This window comes from Manis pentadactyla, chromosome 10 (genome assembly GCF_030020395.1).
Source record: "Manis pentadactyla isolate mManPen7 chromosome 10, mManPen7.hap1, whole genome shotgun sequence".
Taxonomy (NCBI): domain Eukaryota; kingdom Metazoa; phylum Chordata; class Mammalia; order Pholidota; family Manidae; genus Manis; species Manis pentadactyla.
This window is the reverse complement of record NC_080028.1, coordinates 23,925,075-23,941,585: the sequence shown is the minus strand read 5'-3', so window position 1 is coordinate 23,941,585 and position 16,511 is coordinate 23,925,075. Positions and strand designations below refer to the sequence as shown.

The 16,511-nt window shown below is 35.1% G+C and overlaps 1 protein-coding gene across 1 annotated transcript in view; it reads right to left on the bottom strand.

The window, feature by feature from the left end:
- NTN4 (netrin 4) overlaps nucleotides 1–16,511 on the bottom strand; it is a 106,494-nt gene that overhangs the window by 28,014 nt on the left and 61,969 nt on the right. Inside the window, exons 4-5 of the mRNA XM_036891303.2 lie at nucleotides 14,734–14,860; nucleotides 12,575–12,763 (exon numbers count right to left, since the gene is read on the bottom strand). Coding sequence (XP_036747198.2) covers nucleotides 12,575–12,763; nucleotides 14,734–14,860 — 316 coding nt within the window. The remainder of the gene's footprint in view (nucleotides 1–12,574; nucleotides 12,764–14,733; nucleotides 14,861–16,511) is intronic.

Here is a 16,511-nt window from a genome sequence, read left to right as displayed (position 1 = left end):
GAGTGTATGGTATTTAAGTATATTTTCTATATATCTTCTATAAACTTTTAAATGACTAATGCAAATAAATACAAAAGTCAGACCCTTTATTTTTAATGCTTTACTACATCATCACTGCTCAGACCCTCAATTTGATTTCTGTATCATTCCTTTCCTCTTTACTAGTTGTAACTGAGCCAGTTACTATTTATTCCTGGGTATATCTAAGAGATCTTTCACAGTTAAATAGCCAATTTTACATTCCAGGATTGCTACTTCAGTTAGAAGAAAGTAATTTTGAGTGTACAAATTTTATTATGCGAAAACTTTTTGGTGTAATTCTTTTTTTGGTATCATTAATCTACAATTACATGAGGAACATTATGTTTACTAGACTCCCCCCTTCACCAAGTCCCCCCAACATACCCCATTAGTCACTGTCCATTAGCATAGTAAGATGCTGTAGAATCACTACTTGTCTTCTCTGTGTTGCACAGCCCTCCCCATGCACCCCCTCCAACATTATACATGCTAATCGTAAGGCCCCCTTTCTTCTCCTCCCCTTTTCCCTCCCTTCCCACCCATCCTCCCCAGTCCATTTCCTTTTGGTAACTGTTAGTCCTTTCTTGGGTTCTGTGATTCTGCTGCTGTTTTGTTCCTTCAGTTTTTCCTTTGTTCTTATACTCCACAGATGAGTGAAATCATTTGATACTTGTCTTTCTCCACCTGGCTTATTTCACCGAGCATAATACCCTGAAGCTCCATCCATGTTGTTGCAAATGGTAGGATTTGTTTTCTTCTTATGGCTGAATAATACTCCATTGTGTATATGTACCACATCTTCTTTATCCATTCATCTACTGATGGACATTTAGGTTGCTTCCTTTTCTTGGCTATTGCAAATAGTGCTGCAATAAACATAGGGGTGCATCTGTCTTTTTCAAACTGAGCTGCTGCATTCTTAGGGTAAATTCCTAAGAATGGGATTCCTGGGTCAAATGGTATTTCTATTTTGAGCTTTTTGAGGAACCCCCTACTGCTTTCCACAATGGTTGAAATAATTTACATTCCCACCAGCAGTGTAGGAGGGTTTCCCTTTCTCCACAACCTCACCAACATTTGTTGTTGTTTGTCTTTTGGATGGTGGTGATCCTTACTGGTGTGAGGTGATATCTCACTGTGGTTTTAATTTGCATTTCTCTGATGACTAGTGATGTGGAGCATCTTTTCATGTGTCTGTTGGCCATCTGAATTTCTTCTTTGGAGAACTGTCTGTTCAGCTCCTCTGCCCATTTTTTAATTGGATTATTTGCTTTTTGTTTGTTGAAGTGCGTGAGCTCTTTATATATTTTGGATGTCAACCCTTTATTGTATCTGTCATTTATGAATATATTCTCCCATACTGTAGGATACAGTATTTTTCTATTTGTTCTATTGATGGTGTCCTTTGCTGTACAGAAGCTTTTCAGCTTTATTTAGTCCCACTTGTTCATTTTTGCTTTTGTTTCCCTTGCCCGGGGAGATACGTTCATGAAGAAGTCGCTCATGTTTATGTCCTTTTTGGTGTAATTTTGGACACCGTATTTTGCTTTAAAGGATTTGGTTACATCATGACCATTATCTTTTTGTTGAAGAAAGCCTCCTATATTCCTAGTCTACTCAGGTACCACCCACCCAGGCACCTTACCAGTAACTAGGGTCATTTGTACTCCTTTTTCCCTTGGAAAAAGAGCCCCTATTGGCTTGATCTGTCATCTTTGAACTGATATGGGTAGTCCCGGCTGTAGTCTGCCCTCGTACCCTTTTCTTCATAACACTTACTGCAGTTTTTAATTACATATTTACTTGGGTAAATTTATTCATAGTCTGTCTCCATTGAGTTAGTGACTGTTTTGTTGTACATACAGTGAGTAGGATAGGCCTGCCACATGGTAGGCACTGAGTGAATCTGTGCTGAGCTGATAAAAATGGATGTTTATAGTCACTTAATAAATATTTCTTAATGATTGATGGTCTTCTGGACTTCATTGTAATCTCTTCATTATTTTTCACCTAACTGCTCTCTTTATACTATACTGTGAAGGCCTATAAAGTTGGAACCATGTCTTCTCATCTCTGATCCCCGTAACCTAGGACCATGCCTGACCCATTTTAGGGACTCACTCAGTCTTTGTTGAATGAATGTGCCTCACAGTGAGTGACAACCATGAAATGATTTTATGTTTTGATGAATCTCCTAAAAGGCTCACAGTTGTTTTTTTGAAATAGGTTTTTAGTATCTTAGCACCACAGCATTGCAATCCTAAGATACTAGAAACAAGACAAACAAAAAACAACAAATCCATAGAAAATTGAAATGGGCAAACAGAACAGAATATTTTTAATCTTCCCAGTGCAAGATTGATTCTTACATTAGTGCAAGACTATTTCCTCTATTTAATGCATCACTCAGTCAAGTTTATTATTTATTATTTGTAATTAAAGTTCTTTATTCTAACTCTGTAGGAAATATTATTCACCCATAAATGCCTCTTACTGGCAGCAAAATTTTTTCATATCAATCAATTTTTTTTTACCTCACTTTCATCAAATTATGTCTAATTCTAACTCTTTGTTCTAGGGAAATAAATTATTTTTTGCCACTCTCTATGTTCGCTTATACCTTTTGAGTATCTGTAGAAAGTTACTGTATTCTCCCCAAGCAGTTTCCTAGTTGATCTGAGAATATTTATTTTCTTTCCTATTTATTCCTTAGTATCTCTCTTTTCTTGATTGTTTCGTTGGTCTATCTGGACCACTCTCCTGTTACTGCCATCTTTCTTATACTAAGATTCCTTATGATAAGTGCAGCTCTTTACATTCAAACTTTGCATGGTTATTTATCAGCAAGCAGGGTCTTATTCAAAACCCAATGCCATAAATTAAAAAAAAATCTGGGTTGTTTAAAAATTACTTTTGGCTCTGATATGTATGTCTGATTATTTCTACCTTTTAAAATTCATTTTGTTTAAATCACTTGGGCCACAGGGTGGAACTGAGTTCTTTGGATCAAAGTCTTTGTGATCAGACAAGCCTGGGTTCAGATCCCAGCCCTACCTCTGAAACTGTGTGAACTTGAACAAATCATTTAATCAATTTAAGCATCAGTGTCCTCATTTGTGAACTATAAAAGATATCACCTAACTCACAAAGAATGTCAAATAAGATAATTTATGTAAATTGCCCTGCACAGTGTCTGGCCATAATAGGCATTCAACAAATAATAATTCCCTTCTTTAAATCCCATCTAATTTTGTCCAGTTTTTCTAAGACTATTTTATAATTATTTGCTAGATTATTTAATGCTTGTCCTCATCAAATACAGAATGGCATATATTATTTATTTATTCAGTGAATTACACTTTTTTGTTTTGGAGACATTTTAGACCTCTCCCACTTCTCTTTCCAAATTTGACTAACTTTTATTATTCATCAATTCATAAAATTTCACTGTTTTGGGGGGCAAGTTTTAATATATGTCTTCTAATCTTTTTAAAGGATAGTCTTAATATGATTATCATATGTATTTTCTTTCTCTTTCATTTTTTAACCCTCTGGTTTCATATTCTATATTGTTTAAGAGCTGAGATTAAAGTTTCCATACTATTATTGCCAAGTCGCTATTTTTATTTCTGTATCACTGGTTCTATTTAAAGCTTGCTTTTCAAAAAGAGTTATTTCATATTGATCCTATGCTGGAATGATTCACAGTTGCTTTCAGGATAAAACAAAGTGTCTATGTTGTTTCTTTGACATAAAATGAACTCATGTGGCTTTGCTAAAACTTTGAAGGAAAAATGCCATTAAGCACTATTGGTAGGACTCTAGTGAGCCATGGAAAATAATCCATTCCTGATATGGACTGGAACACAGGCACAAGAATGAACCCACATATGGGTTCCATTATGTGTCACTGTTAAGGTATTCTAGATTTAATTAATTTAACAATTTTACTTCTAAGAAAATTTGAAGGGAAAAAATAACCATATTAGATGTACAATACAATAATTGTTAAAAAGAGGTACAAGCAAGTAGAGAAACACAGAGATTTTTCTTGGGGATGTTGTGAGAATAATATCTGAGTAGACTATGAAGGGTGAAAAGATGGTCTACGGCAAGATAGTCGCCCACTCTTGGCACTTTGTTTCCATCTGGTGAGTACTTTCCACCTAAGCCAGAAAGAAGAAAAAGATGGATAATAGAACTCTTTCCTTACAAATACAGATGGCTAGTTGGGTTAACAGTAACCAAGTAACCAAATGGTATCTTGGTAAACATTTCATTTGGGTTTTAGGGCAGAAAGACCAAGTTTATTTTCATTCAGTCTCTGTTGAAAGGCAGTTGACTACATTTATTTTGGCCCACCAGGGAAGAAGGAAGGGCATGCCAGTGTTTCAAGAGGTTGTTTACATTGACAGCAAATTAATTCTGGTTTCTTTTCCATTTGCCAATTAAAAAAAAAAATATGAGAGACTATGCAATAGTTTAAAAACATAACATAAAGGTCAATAAATTTATTGTAAAGGAATAACTAGCTGCTTCCTAAAAAGGGAGTTGATTCTGTTCTGTAAAGCATTTCTTCAAACATCAATTTCAAACCATGTGTTCTATTAAAGGGAAATTTTCTATAGAAAAGTGTTATCAAATGGCTGTCAACATTCCATACCCAATTTCCCATACATCTAACATTTAACATATTCTTTGGCATTAAAAGGAGAGGGAAGGGAAAAGGGGCCTCATGAAGAAATGGATTCAATTATTATTTAAATACAACACAAAAACATAATTATAGTAGTTTAATGCTATGTTCTGAAATATGGAAATAAAAGTAAATTGTCAGTATAGTGTTATGTTAATTTTATTATAAATCCCTATCTCATTATATAATAATTCACTTTAAAGTATAAAGTATTTACGGTAAATAAATTTATATACTGTGAATAAGAGGGAGTTCTTTGACTGGAATTGCTAGGTATTTATTTGAAAGGCACATGAAAAAACAGACAGCTTAGAATTCTGCCAGAAATTCTTCTGGGGGAAAAGCAGAGGTTCTAAGTTAGACATTCCTAGGTGGAGAAGATAACTGACATGAATGCTTACCAGGATTTATACCTATCTTTGAGTTAGGGTAGATGTGTCTAGCCAGAGTTTTATTAATCCTTTAGGTTTTTCTGTCAGAGACATAGCTAATTCAGTGAGTAGATTGTCACAGATTATTATTAGCTCAAAATCTTTCACAGATGAAGGGGAACAGGGATCACACTAGTAACAGGAATGGTGGAAATAGTGGTTCTCAAATGCTGACCAGGAGGCCAAGTGACTCATCAGAATCACCAATAATGCTTTAAACAAATACAGATTTCTGTCCCCATCCCTGTTGGAGATTCTAATTCAGAAGATTTAGTGCAGGGCTCTGAGATTTCATATTTTCAGTAAATGCTCCCAGCTGATTCCGATCCACATGCAGGTTTGGAACCAGTGACTAGTAGGAGCAGTGCTTGAGATCAGAGAAGGGGGCTGTGAAGGCAGAGGCAAAACTTCATTCAAAGGAGAGAAACCATTCCACTTTTGGCTTAGTGTGTCTGTCTACTTGAGTCTATCTGAGTTCCTGAATTTAAAAAAATGATCTGGTATTTGAAGTTGGGCCATGTGGGAATATTTAAACCACAGAAATTGGCCAATGATACAAATCAGGCCTTTCCCCACACCCTTAGAAAGCCAGCATGCCATTGTCTATAGGAGTTAGTCTCACATTTGTTAATATGCCTGCTGTAAGAAAGTCTACTTACGTGACAGGATACAAAAGACACATAAGGGACTTTTAGAGATTTCAAGTGAGTTACTGTAAAAGAGACTGCTTTTTTTAGAACAAAAAGACAATATTCCTCAAGGTACCTTAGTACACAATGATAATTATACTTTCCATTTTACTTTACCTTAGCAACCAGCCAGTTTGAGCCCCCATTCTGCTCTCAGCCCTAGATTCAGCTGGAGAGATTCTCCCTTGTGTTTACAGATCTTAAATGGACTCTGCTTTAATTTTTGTTTTTTCTGAGTTGTAGAAATAAATCCAGTTTCAGTGATCTCCACTAGCCTTAAAAAGAGAAACCTCTCTGGAATCCTCAGAAGTGATTTCTTGGCTATGGAAATATGCCATTGATTGTTGGATCCCACAGTTGTGTCTGGTTAAGGTTGAAGTAAAGAGGCAGTGAGAACAGAGATGATTAAGTTGCTCACAGGAATAAATCTATTGGCTAGTGGATTTGTCTCAGGGCCCTTTTAATTCAAGTTTGATAAGTTTATGACCATCAACTAAAAGTATACACATAAGGACCATAACATATAGCACAGCAGGAGAGTAGGAGGGGAAAAAATAGCCTGGAAAATCAATGAGGGCAATAAATCCTTGGCTTATTTGCCAAGGTGCTAGCTACCTAACTGTGAACAAAGTCCCAAGATTAATGTCACCAATATTTGTTGAGTAGAATAATGTGCCCAGGTAAGTATTTTATTAAATGTATAAATAGGTTTTATGAGGAAGAATAACATCATTTCATTTTTTTAGATCAACTCATTAAAGGCAACAAAGGCAATCATTGATTAGAAAGTAACAAATTTTATGTTTCAGCACTTTTGGAGGGAAAAGTAAAAATAGCCACCAAAACGGTATCAAAGTCATCTCTTCAAGAAAGTCTCCCCTTAATTGCCTTCACCCCACCCCATACTTTTCCTAAGGCACTTAGCATATCTTTCATTGCATTTTTCTCATACAGTGGGGATGAAAACAGTACCTGCATCAAAGTGCTTTCGTGACAGTTAAATGAGTTAATACACATACAGCCTTTTGAACAATGAACAGAAACTAGTAAGCACTCAGTAAATGTCAGCCATTGCTATTATAACATCACCATCACCACAGGGTATTGAAATAATCTGTTACCGTAAATTTCTCCCCATGTAGAGTTGAAGATCTTTCAGGGAAGACCTTTACATCTTTACAGACCAGTCGCTTACATTGCCTGACACAAAGAGACACGCAATAAATGTTTCCTGAACCAAACTAAGCTGTAGCTTATGTACTGTTAGTAAATTTTGTCTGGGCTGTTGCTTCAGGTTTTTATTGGTTTCAACCTCTGAGAAGATAGCAACTAGGAAATAAGGGAAAGAATGGTTTTCATATATCATCACTCACAGTCCAGTAGAATGTACATTGCCCACGCTTGGTTAATATATTTGTGATTATTTCACTGACAGAAATATAAACTTAATTATTTCCTTGATATACTGTGGTAGGCTCTAGTGCTTGGAAATAAGAAACAAATATACAGAAGGAATCTTTTTGGATGTATCTTCCCAATTGAAGTCTTCACGTAGATATGGCCACTTTACAACAGCTGTATTTCCCAGTGTGTTCTGCAGAACACTGGTGCCACAACATGCTCTAAAAGAAAAGCATTCCCTGATTGAATCTGAGAGTCATACCTCAAAGCTAAATAGAAGGCTTATAGTGAATTAGTATATTAAAGGCTTTGAGAAATCCTGAAGTAGGGAGACTTTTGATTAATTCACTATTTCCTAAATTTGAAGACCATAGAAAAATTTACCCATACTTAATTCCTATTAACATCTCATGAAGTTGGTGTTTCATGGATCAAATTTTGGAAAATGCTGTACTATAGGAACACATTTATCTAGAATTCTATTTTTTTCTCAGTAAATCTCTATGCAGTTCACTTAAAAAATCTTAAGTCTATATGCACACAAACAGAGATGCAAGCCTTGTTAATTTGCATGCTTAGGGAATAGTAGGATGTTCTAGCTAGTTATAAAAAATTAACAGTAAAGTAAATGCCAAAATGCATTTAACCCTTGTGAAAAAGCATTCTGCAGCATTCTCAAACTTCAATATGATACAGTCACCTGGGAATTTTGTTAGATTACATATATGATTCAGTAGGTCCGGGGTGGGATCAGAAATTCTACATTTTCTAATTATCAACCCAATAATGCCAATGGGACTGGTCTGTGGACCACACACTGAGTAGCAGGTTACTTCTCTGCCTTGGTAAGCACAGTAAAATAAATATAACAAAATTGTGATTTTGAAGAACACTGTACTGTTGTTGACTTAACCACACATTGAGATAGTTTGAATTTTTTAATATCATATCATAATATCAACATAATATCAACATAATATCATATCATAATAACTAACTTTCTTATTAAAGTAAAGTAGGAACTAATGAGAAAAGTTCTAGCTATAGCAATATCTCTATCAGCACGTAGTATGAAATCTGGCACGCTGTAGATACTTGATAAATGTTAAGTACATTGAATTATTTGTCATAAACTTTATTATCAGAGTTAGTAACTCTAAAGGTAACATAGGGACACATCTGCTAAGGAGGGAGTTGATTATATGAAAATAATACTAAATAAAAATGAAAATTCTGCCAATCAAATAATATATTATGGAGAGTATTTAGGTAGAGAGAAGAATTGAATGTACTAATAAATTTTGGGATCTACCCATGGCTCAGAAAAGGGAAGAGAAGAACCAGAATAATATTCTGGAGGAAGGTGCCAGTAAGGAAATCCATGCCAGGAACATTTACACAGGTGTCTCTGACCCAGATGTAAGCTGGAATAGTCATAAAATAAATGGAGCTATGCCTTCCTCAGGCTGTCTACCCAATGGATCAAGGGGATATCTGGAGAAGGAAAGAAGGAAATACAGATCTTACCTATGAATCCCTTTACCTCCTACAAATTATGCTAAAAGGAATAAATTGGTATCAGTTATTTTTATAATTCCCCTACATGGTGCATTAAATATCATAGAGGTATTTTGTTAATTAGGAGTGATTGGCAATATGACTGACTAATATTTTCTACCTTCAAGTCTCTCAGTGGCCTAAGTACAGAGGACTCCCATGATACCTTAAGGTTATGTAGCTTATGTACTGTTCAGACAAACGTTACAATGGCTTATAATGTTTCAGGTGTTTTTGGAATGTATTAATGTAGTCTTCATGCAGTTTACTCTGAAATGGCTTTGGTGTCTTTGGTCTTCTGATACTTGAATATTGCCTATAAATATTAACTTGATAGGTATTTTTTTAGTATATATATTCACATGGGAGACCAAATCTGTAAAACCTTTCTGCACAAGTCTCTAGAAGAGTTATATAAGTAGTGACCATTAACAAGGAGTCACTTTTAAATAATCTCTTTCATGCTCTTTTTATAAAATTCTGAAGCCATGAGTTCTCTAGGATTTAAAAAGCTAGAGCTAGAAACGTTTTTACATTTTCAAAGAATATGAGCCATAACTTAAACATAGAATGGTAATAAAAACAAAACAAAAGAAAACCACAGTAAACAAAAAAAGATATTTATTTTGGTTCCAAGACTGCCAATAAACTGTTTCTATTTATCTTTTTATTGGTGAGACTTAAGCATAAAAAAGTTATGTTTTAATTGTTTGTACATTCATTCATCTTATGATTTTACAAAGCTGAGCAACTTAAAATTTGATTAGTAAAGTAACACGTGATGAGTATTTTTCAAATTATTCAAATTCATCTGGAAATACATGAAAGTTCCCTAATTAAATCACTGCAGTGGCTCCCAGTGCCTTAGGGAATGAATACCAACATTTTTAGGCTGGTAGACAAGGTCCTTTAAAATCTAGCCTCAGCCAATCTTTCAAAGATTTCTTTCACTATTCCCCTTCATCTTCTAATTACTTTAGCGAAAGTGATTCTCAGCTGTTACTTAAATCTTAGAAACTGGTTTTCATTTAACCAATGTGGAATTTGGGGATCTTCATTTAGACCAGTGTTTCTAAAACTTTATGCATCAGAATTACCTGCAGGGTTTGTTAAAACACATATTTCTGGACCTCACCCACAGAATTTCTGATCCTGTTGATCGGGGTTGGGCCCTGAGATTTTGCATTTCTACCACATTCCCAGATGATGCTGATTGATGCTGCTGGTCCAGAGGCCACACTTGAAGAATCACTGGCTAGTTTGTTAATAACTTCAACTGAAGCTGAAAGCTGACAGTGTAAGTTCAGTATGAATTGATCTGCCTTTGTGCATCACAATGATCCTTTGAAAAGTAAGTCAGCTCATGCTACTCCTGGGCTCAAAAACTGGCTCAGCCTTTCACTCCAAGTGTAAGCTGACATTCTTATGGCGGTCTACAGGTCCACATTATGTGCCTTGCCTCTCTAGTCTCACCTCCTGTTACTCCCCAACTCCAATTCTGATGCAGCCACATTGCCCTCCTTGTTTTTCTTTTGGCACATTAGTCACCTTCCTGTTTTTGGGTATTTGCTATAGGTATCCCATCTGCCTAGAATGCTCTTCTCCAGTTAAATATTTGGACAACTTCTTTACTCTCTTCAAATCTTTGCTCAAATTTCACCCTTCCAGTGATGAAGTCTACACCTCACTGTCCTATTCAATACTGCATCTTGTCATTCTTCTTCCTACCCTAAATCCTTGGCACCTTGGATCCCTCTTAACTTGTTTTATTATTTTCTTCTTTGGTGATAATGACACTTAATACCTTCTCACATACTATATATTTCACTTATTAATAATATATATTGTCTGTCTTCTCTACTAGAATATAAGCTTCTTGGGGATAGAGAATTCTTGTTCTCTGATGCATCCTAAGCATGTGGCACAAAATAGGCCTGCGATATGTATCCACTGAATGAATGAATCAATGAAGGAACCAATGAATATGTTGGGTACTTTGTAGAACATACTGTTTCAGGTCAATGCTATGTAATAGAATCTTTGGAAATGCATTTTTTTAAATGTTACCTGTTGTCCTACAAGATACTTATTTAAGTTACTCAATGACAAATTAGGAATCCTATTTTAACTGCTTGGTAGTTCATATAGTCTCATTTTTAGAGACATTTTTACTAGTGGTCTAAAGATATAGAATACACACATACACATATCTATTTAAATATATCCTGTAAAAATGGTGTTAGGACTGAATATGTTCCAGGTTAAAGCAATTTTATAAGCAGACCCTTCAGTCAGCACTTGGAGGTAAGGGGCCTTTGCTTTAGTCCCTAAGGCACTATGGATTTTAAAGAGTTATCTTTGATAAAGGTATTTTTAATCAATAAAGAGTAGAAACTCCATAATATTATTTCCCACCTTTTATCTTATAGGACAACAGTTATGATGATATTAATTTTCATTTCCTGAGGGCTTACTATGTGGCAGGCAATGTGTTAAGCACCTCACACACTTTCTCTTATTATAGTTCTCATTACAACCCTATGGGGAGAAAGAAATTGAAGTCCAAAGAGCTTTAATTTCTGGCATAAGGTCATGCAGCTCTATGAGGCAGGGAAAGCTGCTATTCTAGATGTGTTTGAAACCTATTAACATGAAAGTTCAAGTACAAACAAGGATCAGGAGTTAAATAGAATTCCCAGAGAAATATTAAGACGCAAATCCAAATTTGGGGCTCAGTGTTGAAAGTGTGCTTTGCCACATTCTGTCTCCCACAATTTAAGAAAGAAAGCTTGTAATAATCAAGCCCACTCAAATTTCATGTAGATATCTCCTGATGCTAAAAAGATGTGTTTTTCAAGAGGAATGGAAATTTTCCTTTAAATTAAAAACAAAAAGCCAAGATTTTAAATGATTATTTCCCATTGTATTGCTCCCTTCCTGTCACTGGTTTTGATGGGAGTCCTTGATGGGAAAGGAAGTTCATTATCATCAATCTCCATTAACAGTCTTGAGTGGTTTTCATCATCTACTTATTTCTGAGTTGATAGACATGTAAATATTATGTAGTTAGATGAATTATTCATCCCCATTGGACAATTACTTAAGCTCTGCATGCACTATTCACAGTCACATGTTTCAGATAATGTCTCATTAATTGAGCAGATCTTTTAAAATTCTACTTTGTCCATATGAACCCCTTCTTGGAGTTATGCCAACAGAAAGCAGAACCCATTCTATAGGAGTTTAGTATTTTGGGGGGAAAGTAGAGAATTATTATATTCTAAATTAGTTTATGATATAGGGGTACATTAATGCAGTGTCATCCAAAGTGTATTCATAATGAAACCAAAACCTGTGGTTTTTCAGGCATTCAAGTTCACTGTAGAGATGAAAGCTAACATGATCCAAGTGCAGGTAACCACTCTTTATGTCATCAGAGTGAGTCCATTTATTGTCTTTGTTCTACTCATATATTTAGTCTTAAAATAATCTTAAATATATCTCCCTCTTCATCATTCTCGTCTCTCTTTTATTAGTTATCTTGTTTTCCGAAATGTGGTGCTACGAGAAACAATTTTACTTCATGGAGAGTGAGAAAAAAAAGTTACTTTTATGAATATTGTACTGTTTTCACCTAACAAGTGAAGAAATGAACTGATGTGTGTGTTTTGTCTGAGAATTTTACAACCTCTCTACCATGGATCAGCATTTGAAGGATGGGAAGATTCTTCTCCTTTGTACAAATCAATCCTTTTTCCAGTCACCATGAGTGTACTTACGTTTGCAAGCATCTGGAGCAGAGAAAGGTCTCCGGAGGTCCCGGTAGAAGCCTGGCTTGCATCGCTGGCAATGCTGGCCTTCTGTGTTGTGCTGACAGTCATTGCAGACCCCACCACTGTGATTTCCTGATGCTTCCCACACATTAATGTCAAAATGACAGGCATCAGCATGCCCATTGCACTTGCAGGCTGGAAATTAGAAGCATGGGAAGAAAACAAATAATTAAAAATAAAATGACAGATTCTCTAATATTCAGACAGTTAAAGATAGGGTAAGCTGATTGTTAATTTATTTTATTTTCAGTTTTGAATAGTGCACATTTTCATGGTACAAGAATCAAAGCAGTATACAAAAAGGCATACACTGAGAACTCTTGTCTCTCCATCCCCATTTACTGTTTCCTCGTGCTTTCAATAGGTTATGATTTTTTTCTTCCTTTCTTTCCTTTTTTTTTAAGTTTGTATATTCTTTCAGTGTTTCCTTATGGGTTTTAATTTAAAAAATAAGTTTTAGGATATGCTTAAAAAGTTAAAGATCTGTTGACTTAGGCAGAGATAATTATCATTCCAATAGCAACTGGGGTTGATGTCTATTTTGGAAAGCCTATTTGAGTGTCCACCTATTTTTTTCCCTCTTTAATGGTAACACTTTACCATTTCCTTTCCTGCTACCTCCCAAGGACCAGTATCATCACTGTTGGTCCCCTGTCCTTAGAAAACCCTACACTGTTAGGCATTATTTGAAAAATGACAATTCATATTACAGATACAGGCCTGAACTCATGCTCACTAATGAGCCTGGAAGGAACCTTCTGGTGGACAGGGGGTGAGTAACTTGGTAGGTAGGTTGATTTGTCCTTCATGATGTACTAGTCAGCTGTTGTTGTATAGTGAGTATGAGGCAGTCTCCTACAGAAGCTTCAATTTTCTTATAAAAGAGGCCTGCTTTATTTCTTGTATAACAATTTCTCAAAGGTATTTCTAAGATTATCAGGCAGTGGCACCAAGTGACAAGTCTCTGTGTTCTATATGTATTTAGATATGCAGTTAGTTTCTGTGGAAAGGGCCAGAATGGCACTCTAGGAATTTAGGAGAAATTCTTTGGATTCTTTTGATGAGTGATTTAGAACAAGAACCCAGACTTTTTTGTGGAGGTCAACTGTATTTGAATGTTTGTGCTGTTGTTTTTTCATTGTTTCCTTGATGTGTTATGATATTTTGACCACAGTCATAATCTGTAAAAAGCATGTTAAAAGATAATTTAAGATTTATGCTTAGAGGAAATCCTTTACATTTCCTAGAAATGAAAATAAATCCATTATTATTTCAAATTATGTACAGGAAGAGACTTCTCACAACTCTACCCACAGTTCTTGCCTTTAATTTCTTGTAAAATTGAAGTTTGTGAGTATAAACATTATTATGGGCATGTGTATTTCTCTGAGCATTTTGAATTGAAATGAAAAAATGTTTCATATTCCTTTGTTTTTTACCCTCCTATCTAATCTCCAACATCAAACCCAAAGTTAGCCCTGATAATGCAGTCTCATTCATGACTAATTGGCTTATTTTCAAATCTGATTTGTTATGTCAAGTATCATAAATGAAAAGAAAGGCATATGGTATTGTGGAAAAATCATTTAATTTGGAGTCTGAAGACCTGGGATCAAGTCCTGACTATTATTTACTAACTTTGGCAAATTAATCTTACTGAGCCTCAGTTTCTTGATCTCTAAAATGGAATTAACACCGCTTCCCTTATAGGGTTGTTTTGAGAACTGAATTCAAGGTAGTTATTTTCATGATTACAATTCAGTATCTCCTCAGCTAGAGGCTAATTGTACACCATAATGCTCAGTTGCTCTTGTGTCTAGCTATGTTTTTATTATGTCAAATTTTCAAGGAAGATGATTAGGTCCCACGAGGTGTCCAAGCAAACGGGCAACACATTCTTAGCAAAATAGTCATATTGGCAACTTTGCAGGCAGTAAATGTTTCCAGTGGTTGAGATTATGGTGGGCAGTGTTATGGGCTGTGTTTATGTAGGTTACAGTGTCTGTCACCCACCACTTTATATTTTGTTTCTAGAGACAACAAGAAGTTCACAGGTAAGTTTATTTTACAAAGAAGGCTTTGAGTCTTGTGGGCTTGAAACTTACTTCTGCACTCTTTAGGAGAGCCTGTCTTGCCATCAGCTGCCTCCCAGGGGCGGTCATTGTATAATGGTGCACAGTGCTGGCAGTGGGTGCCTGCTGTGTTGTGCTTACACATACACTTCCCATGAATCTACAAACAAAAATAAGCATGAACTGTGAACACAAACAATGCTAGGAAAGAACATTCTTCCCACAATCTCATCTCATTGGTTGGCTTTAGCCATATGACATTCATTTAATTTTCTGAGGAAGTTAGTTATCGAGATGGGAGGTCTTTTCTTTAGTTTGTCATATGATTAATTCAAAATATTACATAATATGTTTTCTTATCTGTAGGTTATATGACCCTATTGAGAAATTCTGAGGTACTGGCTAGGTATTTACTTAAATTTTTAATACCTTAAAATTTTTAAATTCTTTACACCAAAGTAATACATCTTCACTATAGAAAAGTTAGAAATCTGCAATTCGATCACAAAGTAGGACCACAAAATACCAACATTTGAAGCTTTTTAAAAATACAATTACATTTAAAACTTATTTTTCACATAACAATATATTGAGATCGTCTCTCCACTTCATTGAATATTCTTGTACAATATACATTTTAATGGCTCCCATGTAATGGTGAACAATTTATTTAACCAATCACCTGTTTTTGGTTATTTTGGCTTTTAAATATTTTTACATATTATATCTTAATTCCATAATGAATATCCTTGTAGCTAACTATTTTTGTACATCTTTACTTAGTTTGGAATGTGTTTTCTGGAAATAAAATTGGACCATCAAAATATGTATATTCTTAAGGCTTTGAATACATTTTGTCATAATGACTGGACATTTTCTTTAATCCCACAACTCAGAATAGTTAAGGGTTTATTCAAATAGGGATTTCTCACAGGGAAGAATACTTTAATAGAAATCCGTGGGATCTGAGAGTTTGATGATAATTTTAATATTTTTTGTATTATCTCACCAAAAATCTCTAAAAATTAATATTTTGGATCATCTTGAATACTTCCTAATAATTAAGTATTGCCATGAATTCCAGTAACAAGATGTATTTATTCACACATGCTGTCATGACTACAAATAAAAGTTTGTAAAGTAGCTTAGAATGAGGTTCCTAAATTTGGATCTCTGAGGTGTTCTTTTCCTGACAAAGAACGTATAAAAGGTATAAAAGGCAAACCAGCATAAAAGTAATAAATCGTACCAACCAGTCAAGAAATACTCAGTGTACATCTAAGGGAGATGCACTATGTTAGACAAGGTTTGGTGTACAAAGCATTACAAAACATAATTTATGTCTTTAAGAAAAACATAATGTAGGGAGAAAAAATGTACCTAGAAAAGAATTATAGATGAACAAGACAATAAATACCTAAGAAACAAAACGATGTTGGAATTCAAAAGACACAGGAATCACCATAGGTTGGCATTTGTGAATTGAGAGATTGGGTTTTGAGCCTGTCCTTGAAGACAGGCAGAAGGGAAGAAACTTACCAGGAATAAAAAACAAAATGAACCAAGGTGTGGTGCTAGGAGGCTAGAAAGAATCCATAAACAAAGTTTATTTCAATACATCTAAAATATTTGACTGTAGTGGTAAAAGAACTACTAAAAATGTATTGAGTGTGGCCAGAATCACAGTGAGTCCCAGAGTGCACTAAATCTGGAAATAGATGCACCAATACATTGATGTACTACCGCTTGCCCTAATTTAATACTCGAGTAAATTTTGTTGTCCCAGAAACCCCTTTCTCTTTGAATTCCCT